Here is a 12,984-nt window from a genome sequence, read left to right as displayed (position 1 = left end):
TCCGCGGCGCTATATATTACTATGACCTCCATGGCTTATGTTCGTACTTAAAGTCTCGCATATGTCATCATGCCAGTACCAACATTGCCGGTTTGCTACGACAATCTTCTCAACTATACCGTTCACCCAGTAGAGGGTAACCAATCGGACAGTTACTTTGATGGAACTTTCCTGTCTTTGCACCACCAGCTCTCCCTCTGAAAAGCAGGCAACACGTCGCACTCCATCACACCAACGTCACAAGCACTGAAAACGGCCAAGCCACGGCCGCTATCCGTTTCCAACTTCTTCAACAATTTCCAACTATTCAGCACTGACTATACTCACCCGTACGAAGATGAGCACCTTGGTGTCTCCAATCCTGTACTTCCCGTCCGCGACGCGAATCATTGGGAACTGGGACGGGCAGGTACACCTGTTCAGCAGGTCCACGACCTGTACGAGACACAAAGAACGCAAGGCTCAGCAGTCGAACACACATTCTATAGCGGTAGCAATGATGCGTTGGCATGAAATGACAAACAACACAAACATAAAGGGCCCACAAAATATGGAGAATACAATTTATCGACAGCGAATGAACAAGATAAGCCTCAAGCTGGCGCCAACATTTCGACGAGGGGACTTCGTCAGGGCAATAAATGACCTGTCAGAACGCTGGTTTCCCATGTTTCACAACTGTTGATCCGTGGCAGTGAATGTAGTCGTACCAGTCACGCATGGCTTTAGTAAGCAATAAGTTGCTGTCTTAGTTGCTCTTAATTTTATTGCGATAGCAATTATATGGACACTCCAAAGCAGATTTCTGCCGTCGGCGTCGCCGTCGCCGTTGCCGTCGCCGTGAGGTTCCGTATGACGTCAATGGAGATGAAATCGTCGCCGCGCGCCGCCGAACGCTGTATGTGCGAGTGAAAGGGCGCGAGGGACGCGCGCTTTCACGGGGAGTGAACGCACGGCGGAGAACAAACGCGCGTTCTGTGCCGTGCTCCCTTAAGGGCTGCAGAAGTCGGCGTCTCTTTCCTCCTTTACAATCACCATATATGTAGAGCAAACGCGCCTTCTTCTGACGCACGAAAGGCCGTGGGGGGGGGGGGGGGGGGGAGGGAAGGGAGGCGACGTTTAGCTGCGGCACCAAGTGCCTATTTATATCAGAGGCTCCGGCAACAGTCACCAACGCCGCACGCATTTCGTGCGAACGCGGGCAAAACGCCGACGGCGTCGACAACAGTGCTGTGTGTTGCCGGTGCTGCTGCATGTCCAAGTTTGTACAGCGGATAAAACTACTATCCTTACTCCGTATAGCTCTCTACTAAGTTGCTATCGCAATTGATGCTTCGCCTTTCGGGTGAAACTGCGACAACTTTTTAACACGAAAGTGTTTTATGCCGGGGTCCACCAAGACTTCACTGACGTATTTCCGTCACGGAAATGCTCTATGACGTATTTCCGTCACGGAAATACGTCATAGAGCATAATACAAAGAAAGAAACCAGAAGAAAAAGTTCCACAAACATGCAAAATTTGGGAATCGAACCCACGACCTCTCGGTCCGCGACGATAGATCGCCGAGCGTTTAACCCATTGCGCCACAAACGCATTTGCAGAGAGCTACACAGACGCGCCTTATATATCTAACACTCCTCCGTGTACCCGCGCTCTTGCTCGGGGCGGTGCCGCCGCCTACGAGCAGAAAAGAGAAGTACTGCATTATGACACTAACGCGCACCGACAGTGAACGCTTCGGTGGTCTCAGCTCTACGACGCCTCGATGCCAGCATTCGAAGGGACGCTGGCATCAAGAAGCACTACCAAGGCCACCTAGGTGGCGTTGGTTAGGTGGCGTTGGTTGTGGCGTTCACCGTACTCAGCACAGCGGAGCGTGGCCTCCGCAATTAGCTCTGAAAATGTTTCTGAAGTTGATCGCGGAGGCTGCAATTACGACGCGCTGTACGCGCTGATTTGACTCGGTGACGATTCAGTTACGTGCTTTGTCTTGCGCGTTGTATTAGTGTGTCAGTTACGTGCTTCGTCTTTCGCGTTGTGCTAGCGTGTGCAGCGTAGTGCAGCTTCCATATGCACGACGGTTGCTCATGGTCATCGACGTTGGTAGTCGTGATGGAGGAGACGTGCCACCAGGCGTCAGCGTGGGTGCATCAACGCCTAAGGGCGCTTTAGCCACAAAACACCAATAGACCTTATATATCAATGTGCAATAAACATTACACTACTTCTGTGAAGACACGTTTCACTTTCGTGTTCTATACCGATTCCTATATAAGAGGGATCAACCACATTTTTTTATCCTAATGCATGCGAAATGAGCTGAATCGTGGTTCGAAGGCATTTAATAACATTATATATGCCCCTAGAACAACGGCCGTAGCCCCGGTGAAAGCCGATAAAACGGATAAAGTATTTCCCACAGGCAGAAACCGCGAGTTCAGTACCACACTTACGGTATCTTCAGAGAGAGAGAGAGAAAGAAAGGCAGGGAGGTTAACCAGAAGCGAGTTTCCGGTTTGCTATCCTACACAGGGGTGGGGCATATAGGGGTTGGAAAGAGCGCAAAGAGAGAGAGAGAGAGAGAGAAAGAAAAGAAGAAAACACACAAAGGTATAGGTAACAGTAAAGGCGTTCCGATCACAGACGTTCACACAGGCCAGTCGATTTCAGGAAGCGCAGAAGCGCTTGCACGGCCTTCTGATGCGATGTTGAGTCGCGCCGATGATGCAGAATTCTTTCTTCCGATAAAGGCTGGTCGCCCAACTGGTTCAGCACGACGGAAAGCGATTGTCTCTGCACACTGTATTGTGGGAACTGACAAAAAAATACGACGAATCGTTTCCGCGTCCCCACAATCGCCACATGCTGCGCTGTCGGCCATCCCTATGCGGAACGCGTAGGCATTGGTAAACGCGACGCCCAACCATAGTCTACACAGAACGGTCGCGTCTCTTCGGGGAAGTCTTAGTGGAAGTCTAAGGCTTAAGGTTGGACTCAAAGTGTATAATCGGGCGTGTATAAAATGTGGTTTATTACTCTCTGATGAAGTGCATTGGCGTGTAAGTAGGCGGAGCATCCTTGCAGCATGTGTCCTAGATAACGGGATCGATAGGCGGTTGTCTTTTACATGAGCTGAACCAGCAGCTTGATCGGCGCGTTCATTGCCAGTGATTGCACAGTGACTTGGTAGCCACTGAAAGATGATTTCATGTCATTTCACAGTCAAGTGGTGTATGGCCTTTGTGATTTCGAAAACCAACTGTTCCTGCGAACCGCGCCGAAATCTGACAGCAAACTCTGCAGTGCCGTCTTCGAATCGCAGAAAACGGACCATTTGAGTGTTGGTTCGTCATTAATAAAGTCTAGTGTATAGGCGTGCTTTGATTAGGCATTTCATGAAAACGCCGAGCTACAACCAAACATTCATCATACCATCATTATCATCACTTTTAGCGCGTTGCCACAAATAGGTCTCTCCAAAATGTCTTTTCAGTTTACCTGTTGTCCTACGCGCCAACACTAGCAGCTTCAACGTTTCCTGTCAACCTTGTTGCTCCATCTTTCTGCTCATTTTTCTTTCTCGCCAATCTTGTATGAGAATCGGCAGTGCAGAACGTGTTCCATGTTAAGTATCTCCAGTGAGCGAAAACTGGATTTCTCACTACTTTTCCTAAAGAAAAGGAAAAAAAAAAAGTTGTCGCAGTTTCACCTGAAAGGCGAAGCATCAATTGCGATAGCAAACTTGTAGAGAGCTATACGGAGTAATGATATTAGCTTTATCAGCTGTATAAACTTGGACATGCAGCAGCATCGCAACACGCAGATATGTTGTCGACGCCATCGGCGTTTTGCCCGCGTTCGCTCAAAATGCGTGCGGCGTTGGTGACTGTTGCCGGAGCCTCTGATATAAATAGGCACTGCGTGCCGCAGCTAAACGTCGCCTCCCTTCCCTCCCCCTCCCCCACGGCCTCTCGCTCGTCGGAAGAAGGCGCGTTTGCTCTACATACATGGTGATTGTGAAGGAGAACAGAGACGCCTACTTCTTCAGCCCTTAAGCGAGCACGGCGCAGAACGCGCGTTTGTTCTCCGCCGTGCGTTCACTCCCCGTGAAAGACGCGCCCCTCGCGCCCTTTCACTCGCACATACAGCGTTCGGCGCGCGGCGACGACTTGGCGCTGAGCCGTGCTCCCTCAAGGGCTGCAGAAGATAGCGCCAACCTTTCCCTTTCCCTCAAGAACCACTTACCACCGGCGACGACTTCTTCTCCAAATGACGTCATACGGAACCTCACGGCGACGGCGAAAAAGCAAAGCAGAACGAATGACTTGTTTTGATCTTTCCTCCGGTCGGTTTTCCTTGTGACTTTCTTCCTATAGCCCAGGCCATCAAGCATTAGGCGCATATCTATCTGATCGGCGGATGGCGCCAGAGAAATAAAGTAATGGCCAGACCGCTTCCGGCCGCAAACTCGTCGGCGACACGATCGAAGACAAAGTGAGGGATCGGATCCAGGCAGAGGAGTGGGAGAGGGCGTCAGTCAGCGATGGCAAGAAGATTCACTTGTAAGCATTTTCACGAACTCCGCTTATAAACGCAGGCGGCAGCCGCAACGGCGGCAAGCTGCTTCCTGTGCCACACAGCCGCAGCTGTCAATGCCGACGCCCGCGCGCGAAGACCGCGGGCTCTTCCAGGCTGCGCCATTAATAACCCCGCGCGTATTCGTCTCCCTCATCGCCACAGTGGAGCTCGCGTGGCTCCTAGCAGCACCTCGCACACCAGCCTCTCCCTCCCTCTGTCCTTTCATTTTTTCTTCTCCGAGGCATCCTTTGGTGCGTTGCTTTCGATTGTGTGCTACGGCTTTGTGCCGGAGGCAAGCGGCGTGGCTCCGAGGAGGCGAGACCAAGACAGAAAAGGCGGCGACCCGTCGTCGGCGCCGCTTATCCCGTGGAGCGTTGCGTAGGGATGAACGGCCACGATGCAACCCCCCCCCCCCCCCCCTCCACATCTCCCGAGACTCCTGCTAGCAACCCCCCCAAGAGACCCTGCTTCTGCATCAAAAGGGGTACGACGTGCTGCCTCGGCACGGGAGTCGAGGGCCCGCTCGGAGAACCGAAGTAGCAGCATTCGGAAACCCCGAGGTCGTTGGCACGACAATCACGGCCGTCAGTGCGTGGCGCCTCGCAAGCTCGGAGCTGCTGGAATCTCGGGTTCTATATGGCTCGCGACTCGGAGCTGAAGCATTGTTATACACTGATGCCTTTCGAGCGTTGCTGCCTGTATGCGAGCGATTCGGTGGGGGTCTATTACCCGGAAAGCTTCGGCGCTTTGTGTTCCGCGGTGGCAAAGGCGACCGGAAAGATCGATATGGTGATAGGCACGCACAGAGACGGAGTCACAGGGAGATTTACTATATGACTGCGATGATTACTACGACTCGACGACGATGGCGAGCGCCTTGCGCGGCAGCGCGGAGACCTGAGTGCCGGCACGGCTTCGTGGACTATACATTCTTAAAACAATTCGCACCCGGAAAATAGCAAACGTCAGTTGGTAAAAACGCAGCTAGTGCGTGCGCATTGGGCCCGTCAAAACCTACAGAGATATATCGCGCAGTCTTGTAATCAGATGTTATCGCAACATCCTCAGATACTCGGTTTCCTTCTTTGATCGCAGTGGCCCAATCCTGCTAAGCAGCATTCTCCATGAACAGAGCTGCGCGGATCTCTTTGCTGCAGCTGTCTTAAAGTGTGTACACACACACTCCGTGTCAGGTGGCCGCTAGAGACTAGCGCGGTGGCACCGGGAAGTATCCCAACTACGTTAAATTCATAGTCCATAAGCACGATTATACGTTATCATACTCCTTACACGCGGTTTCTTCGGCTAACTACTCGTTTTCTCCACCTTCTTCCTTTTTGGCTTATAGGCTCTCCGATAGCGAAACTCGCGACCGCGCAAATGCGAGCCCACGCCAGCTGCCACGTGCGACCGTATGGGCCAGGGACAAGTGGAGTACTGAAAGAAGGCATGCCACATACAAAGGAAGCGCGCGCGCTTTCAAAATAGGCGCTGTGCTATACGCACGCGGGTTATCTGCGGGGTGCCTCTGGAATGAAGCGACGGCAAGCCCGGCGGGTGAGGAAGGTCGCGTGCGTGCGCGTACCCGAGAATAGTAGCGTCGTACACGAGCCACGCACACCAACAAGGCGGGGGTGCTTTCCCTTTTTCCTGCCGATGCCGACCGAGGAATGCTGCACCTCGTTCATCGTGCGCGGCTCGTGTGGCGCGCGCGCACTGCGTACGCGGGCGCGTATTTATCTTGTCGCTGCGTTCGTCGGCCTGCGTGAACGTGCGCATGTATTTTTATGTTTCTGTGTGTGTGTGTGTACGCGTAGTGTGTGCGTTCGTGCATGTGCGTGTGTGTTTGTGCATGCGTGCGTGTGTGTGTGTTCGTGCGTGTTCTGCGAGGCCGTGCTAGCCTGGGTACAGACCTCATGACTGTTAAGAGCAACAATACTCCACAACTCTGCTTTGTTATTAGAGTATTTGTGTACGCTGTACGCGGCTGGTCTTGTCTTAGCATCTTATATCACCGAGTATTATAACTGGGGTGCGGGCCAAGAATACGGGTGGCAGATTTAGAAGCCAGCGTACACCCTTGCAATCGAAGCTCTGGGCCCTCTATAGCATGATGTGACCGTCCTGAACATCGAGGTCTCTCACTACGCAGGAGGAGGCGCTGGTGCAGTCACTAGTGCCACTAGAAGGGGGACAACGCCTCGTCGCGCCTCCACCCCCGCTGCTGCTGCGGTGCTGAGCAGACAACATCGCTATAATTTCATTCGAATACGAGAAGTCGAATTTTTATTTAGCATTTTATTTAGCACCCAACTATTTTTGCGGCAGATACAGGAACGGTCCCACCTCGAATGCAGTGCTGATTTAAGGGGACGCTATTGAGCAACACTAAATCAGGTTATATCAGTAACGTATTCTTTCAGAAAATTATATGCATTCACCCGACAGAAGAATGTTCATTAGTTGCAAATAAATGTTGCCAGAACTCAATAGATCGAACATTCAGCTCACTTCGAGTGTAGTCTGATATTTGTGTACAAAGATCACATTGTACTAACTACTTAATTCGACAATGGATTAAAACTAGGCCCGACTAAACGCTGTCAATGTCAATAGCACAAGCTGGCGCACTCGTCTTTAGTTTTCGTCTCCCGTCATGGCTCGGCAAGTATCCGCTCGCCAAAAGTGTGATCGCGTTTTGCTATTGCGGAAGCCTAAGTAACCAATGCAGCTTTCACTTAGTATTCTTTAACTATAGTGTCCTCTTAAACGACACGAAGCGTGGGGTTTGTTGGGGAACTTTAAGCGAACACGCGCCTGCCAGAATACACGTTGCGACTTAGAAACCACATTTTCTCCACCGTTATATCGTCCATGCAGAGAGGCTGACGCAAGGGCACGGAAGCTGGCGTCTTTATCGGACGGACCCTCCGAGATAACGCCAAGTGCGCATCCACGACGACCAACAACGGGCGAACGTCCGACCGCACCCGCTTATCGCGACGACCTTCTCAGGGTCGAGTGAAGGGCGTTCAGATAGGTCCAAAGGCGCGCGATGCTTGGGTGATTCGTCACAAACAAAGACATAAATACAGAAGAGTTGTGTGGATAGCGACGAAAAAAAATTGAACACCCGATACCGGACTTCATCGACCAGCTAAATTGGGTAGTTTTGAATCCTCGTTTTATCGATATGTTCCACGAATGTACAAGATTACTATACGACAACTCGAGCTCGCACGGATCCACGCAACAGGTCACTGCACTTAGCGGCCTCTCCAAGTAAAGCCGCATCTGAGTCACCAAATCAGGGTTCTTAAAAGGGCTATGCACAAGCCATCGTCGACAGCCTATCATTGATAAGAGGCGAAGACCACGGCGGCTTACCTAAGGAAGCCATCCGCAATCATCCCGAGCGCTGATTGCGCCCACGGAGACGTCTATCAGCCAATGTACGTACGTACCCAGCACACACTCATGCCTACTCACACAGTCACACCTTTTGACGGCGTGCCTAGAACAGGTTCCATGATCTTGTGCGGTAAGGGTGGTAAGAAAGATAAAATAACTAGCGGAGAAAGAAAGCGAGCGTGTGTTAAAAGAAAGGGGGTTAGGGGTGGGGGGGGGGAGGATGATGAAAAAAACAAAACTAAGCGCGGGTCAGTGAACGTGGGAGTATCAGAGTCACTGAAATAGTTTACTGAGCTAAGAACTTCAATAGCGCCTCGAGAACGACATCTAGTGCGAATGTCAGACAATGCGAGTGAGACTTGGACAAAGGCTTTCATGTTCGACTTCTGCATTGCAGGGGCAGCGATCCTCACTCTCTTGAACTTAGGACCACCAGACGCGTTAAAAGAGCAGCTCGGTAATATATAGTGTCGGAAGACACAGATCGTCGTCACACAGTGCTAATTTGAAACTCGTGACAAACATTGTATTTGAGACTCGCAGCTTCAGTGTGTGAAAACTCTTAAAGCGTGTCTAAATTGAGATCGCGCCAACGCAGCCGTTCCGCGGTCCCAGTGTCCGAGCAGACGACGAAGAAGGGTTACGACCCGGCGGGAGATGAATTAAATAACGAAGCTCCTAATTTAGAACAGGGGCGGCGCTTTCAGCTGTCGCTCAGCGACGCGCTGAGGTGCTAGGCGGCGACGACGTCTGTCTCAGGTCCAGCGAAGTGAGACGACCATTGAACCTGCTTCGGGGAACGGCACACTTGGCGCACCCCGGTACAATAATATCGTCGCCCGCATCCACCTGCGTGCGTGTGTGTGTGTGCGTGTGTGTGTGCGCGAGAGAGAGAGAGAGACAGAGAGCGGGTTGGAGAGAGGGTTATAGAGGGGGGAGTGACATCGTACACACAGAAAGTGTAACTCACTCCAAATCGAAGGGAGCGTAACGAACGCGCGAAACAAAAGCTCGTAGATCATCGTCCGACCCGACTATACTTGTACCAACGACCACATCCGACCAAGTGTCTGAACAGCTCGAGAAGCAATATGCCCAAGGTGTCGCACGTCCAAACGCGCATATCTCGCTTTTAGAGCTGCGCTGTCGACGATGCGACAATCATCTGCACGGACCTTTTATTTTCGTACTGTGTAAATAAAGTCTAAAAGGCTACACGGACAACAGTATACCGCCTCTGGTGGCCTTCACAGTCGGCAGTATGGGCTCTGCACGGTGCAAAGACTGCTCTTGCCTCTGCGCTGCTGGCGGCGGTTAGGAAACCGCAACAGGGAAAGCCAAGTGCAACGGACAGGGAAAGGGCGACGACTATAAGTGACCAACTACAAACCAACCCGCACGAACAGTGCAATGAACGTGCCAACACAACAACGGCAGTGCTATAGCGAGCCAGAGGAAGTGTCAGCAGCATGCTGAGGCGCAACCGTCGCCGCTGCGGGTTCGCGGTCGAGGTCAGGCACCCTGGCTGACTTTGTACCCTTGCAACAACCCACGGCCAGGGGCAGGCAGGCAGGCCGGCAAGCAAGCAAGCAACCAAGCAAGCAAGCATCGAACCGCGACTAAGAGGCACCGCAGTCACCCGTGATTTGTCGTTTAATTCGGGAGCACTAATGACCCCACGTCGCGGAGCTGCTTCGGAAATGATACGATTATCCCCGCTCGTTGGCGCCGCGCGCGAGAAAGGCTGCGTGCCGAGCGCGGGTAATTTGAACCGAAAATAGCAGCCCGCGCCACAAGCGCGCGCAGCTACGCGTTTCTAGCTGTCGCCCTAGACGTATAAGCTAGGTCGCGAGCTGTGGTGTGGAATGAATGACCTCATCGGTCTCCGTGGCTGACATGGCTGCCACTGACCTCCCCCTATACTCACCGAGTCGCGGAAAAGGTGACAACGGGGTTGCTTTGTCTGTTGCCCGTTAACTGGAGCCACAGTTCACTAAAGTGATCCGACGCGGAGCCGCTTTAGTGTGCCGGCTGTCTCGAGTATACAGTGATGTCAGGTGCATGGACTGCTCGGTTGCCACTCTCACCAGTTTCGCAGTTCTCTCGCCAGCTCGCCATTGAGTCGTGGATTACGATGTCGTGTACTCGGACCCCTACACTTAATAGTTTATCAGTAAATACGAAGTACATTGTAATCCAAAAGAACTAGCACATTTCGAAAACTGTCCCACAGCCAAAACGAACCTATCACGCGAAAAAAAAGATCCGGTACGTCATAATAACTGATCTCACACTGACGCACAGGCGAAATCAAGCGCGAATTAGCGCCGGGACATCAGCCTTCACCTTTATTCTCGTCGAGATTCTGCTCAGCCGCCATTTTGCTTGCCCAACAAAGTAAATAAGGGAAGCATTCTCGGACGATCGCTTTCGGCAATACTAGCGCCTTCGCGTGCTCAACCAGCCAATCAGCTAATCCAGTTTTGCTCAACCAGCCAATCAGCGTGCGCCTGATGGCCGAGGCGATAGTATCGCAGAAAGTGATCGTCCCTGAATACGTCCCCAGCTTGCATCGTTTTTGAGCTCGATGCTATCTTCGCGAAAGTGTGTTTTGTGGCGGCTTCGTCAAGAAATGTAGCGATACATAAGATGGGCGCTCTCCGCTTAGCTGTCTATTCAGCCGTCTGCGGGGAGTATTGGAACACAGGCACTATTATATTCATGAATAATAACCAAAACCGAGTTCGCAGCATTCCGTGCACTTGCGTGAGAGGCGGTGTGGGCCTCGTAAGGTATAGGTGCCGAGCACGTAGGCTACACGAGACCAAAACTGGCACTTAACTGCACCGAATTAGTTCAAGGATAACGTAAACCTTCTGTGTCTTCTCTACCGCGGGCATTCGAGAACGAGATGCAGCGCGTCGAACGCAGGCCGCGCTCGTCGAGCGCCAAGCTGTGTAAAAAAGCCCCCCCCCCCCCCCCCCCTCCCTCCCCCTCTTGGCGAGCAGATTTACGATCCACGCCAGCGTAAACAAAACCGAGGCCCAGAACCAAGCTAGGCTGATTCTAAGTAGCGGAAGGGCGCGAACCGCACACAAACTCCCAACGCGGCGGCGGCGACGGATGCGAGGTGCACGCGAAACCTCGCGGCCACGGTCACGGCCAAGAGCCGACCCGTCTCGCCCTCTCGTCAAACCGACGGCCTCGTTTCCTCGTTCGCTGTCGTCAGGCGCGCTGTTCCTGAACACCGCGCGCCACTCGGACGGAAGAGTCGCTCCATTCCGCACCCTTCCTTGCAAATAGATGACTGGAGAAAATGACACCATATACAGTCAAACCTGGTTATAACGAAACGATACATAACAAAATAATGGAGATAACGAAGTAACTGAAATTCACCTTGACATGCCCATTAAGATTCAGTGCAGTACATATAACAGACATAAAGAAGTAATGGATATAACGAAGTAAGTAATTCTGGCTACACCTTCAACTGCGTTGTAACGAGGTTTTACTATTCGAAAATCATGAGAGTTCTAGTTCGGCCTTGTGCATCTCACAAGTTACGGAATACCGGGCGACTGGAGACGTGGACTGCATTAGCAATGCTAGTAGCGACATAGAGTGACGCCAGACACAACGCGTTCGATACCTTTTCGTGTTACATTGGTGTGGAAACTTTACACCAGCAGATAAGTAGAATATAGTTGGACATTGCAATAACGGCTCTGTGCCCTGTCTAGTCAAGCCCTGCGCCACGAGATGGCGGTAAGAGCCTTGCTACTGTCGTCCACGTTTCCGGCCAAGCGCGCTCCACCCGCACGGCTTTCGCACGCGCAAACCGAAATTTGTGCACCTATGTGCAACGTGTGAAGCTTTTCGCGCGTTCGAACGCGTGCGGGAGGCCGTGCGGTTTGAGCGAGCTTGCGCCTTCAAAACCCGGTATTCCGCAGGCGTAAACTTGAGCAGCCTGGTTTGTGGGGCCACCTGGTGGGACAGTGTTTAACCAGAGAGGACACGGAGCTCTTAAATGTGTATTTCTTTTATTTTTTGTATTTTTAAAGCTGCGAGTGGCGAATTGATATCGAATACTGAATGCTGAAACACAAGGATGACGCTTAATAGTTACTCGAGATGTCGTCAGCAGTATTGCCACTCCCGTCTGCGTTTCTGGTATGACAGCCATGCAGTAACACTAATACGTACACGTGAAACGCGCCGTCCGGCACAATAGACTCGGATCGCAGTGGGGCCTCAGCAATACAGTGGGTTACACTATTACACGTTCCGAATACGGCTAATACAGGCGACACGCCTGAGCCGGGTGTCTATAATAATATTTTTGCCCAGCGAAACGGGACCGACAAGGTGCAATCTAGGCGTATCTAGGTTTCTCGAAACAGGGGCTCACTCGGCGAGGAAGAAAACTGCAAGAAGGGGGCGGGATCTTCACATATGTCGTGGAAATGGCGGGCATGGGCTCGCAGTGGATCGAGAGAGGGCTTTATTAGTAGGAGTGGCTTATATATGCCATAGAGTGGCGTACATACTTCGCAACCTCTCGGCCCATGCAAGACGCCAAAGGCGAGACAGAAGCAGCCTCGATGACCGGTTTCAAGAGCTGGCGATGCGTTTACACGGTCGAGATGGGCGCGCGCCCGGGCGAACTGTGATGACAGGGTCGCCCTGTGTGGGGCTCGCCACCACACGAGCCGGCTTGAGCTGCCAGCTGCGCCCAAGAAGTTGCGTGCAGCGCGCTGAAATCGCCGGTCGAATGTCGAAAGTGTTCTCTAAAATGCTTCACGTGCGGTACCCACAACGGCTTTCTAGAACTCGTTGGAGAAGGTTCGAACGGGGGAGACCTATACTCATGTAGGCTAAGTTCTAGCTGCTGTGCCCAGCGTAGTCCCATAATGCCGATATCAAGAACCAGCGTATTTACCATAGTAACCAACATGCTGTCCGCCACCACCCAGCGTGTGCATCTGTATA

General features: G+C 52.2%; 1 protein-coding gene across 1 annotated transcript in view; it reads right to left on the bottom strand.

Annotated features, from left to right (window-relative positions):
• Positions 1-12,984, bottom strand: part of LOC119446427 (GAS2-like protein 1) — a 179,333-nt gene that overhangs the window by 6,245 nt on the left and 160,104 nt on the right. Inside the window, exon 2 of the mRNA XM_037710853.2 lies at positions 328-435. Within this exon, the coding sequence (XP_037566781.1) occupies positions 328-435 (108 nt within the window). The remainder of the gene's footprint in view (positions 1-327; positions 436-12,984) is intronic.

The sequence above is a fragment of the Dermacentor silvarum genome, chromosome 3 (assembly GCF_013339745.2).
Source record: "Dermacentor silvarum isolate Dsil-2018 chromosome 3, BIME_Dsil_1.4, whole genome shotgun sequence".
In the NCBI taxonomy this organism is placed as follows: domain Eukaryota; kingdom Metazoa; phylum Arthropoda; class Arachnida; order Ixodida; family Ixodidae; genus Dermacentor; species Dermacentor silvarum.
Note: the sequence above shows the minus strand (reverse complement) of the source record. Positions and strands in the feature narration are given on the sequence as shown.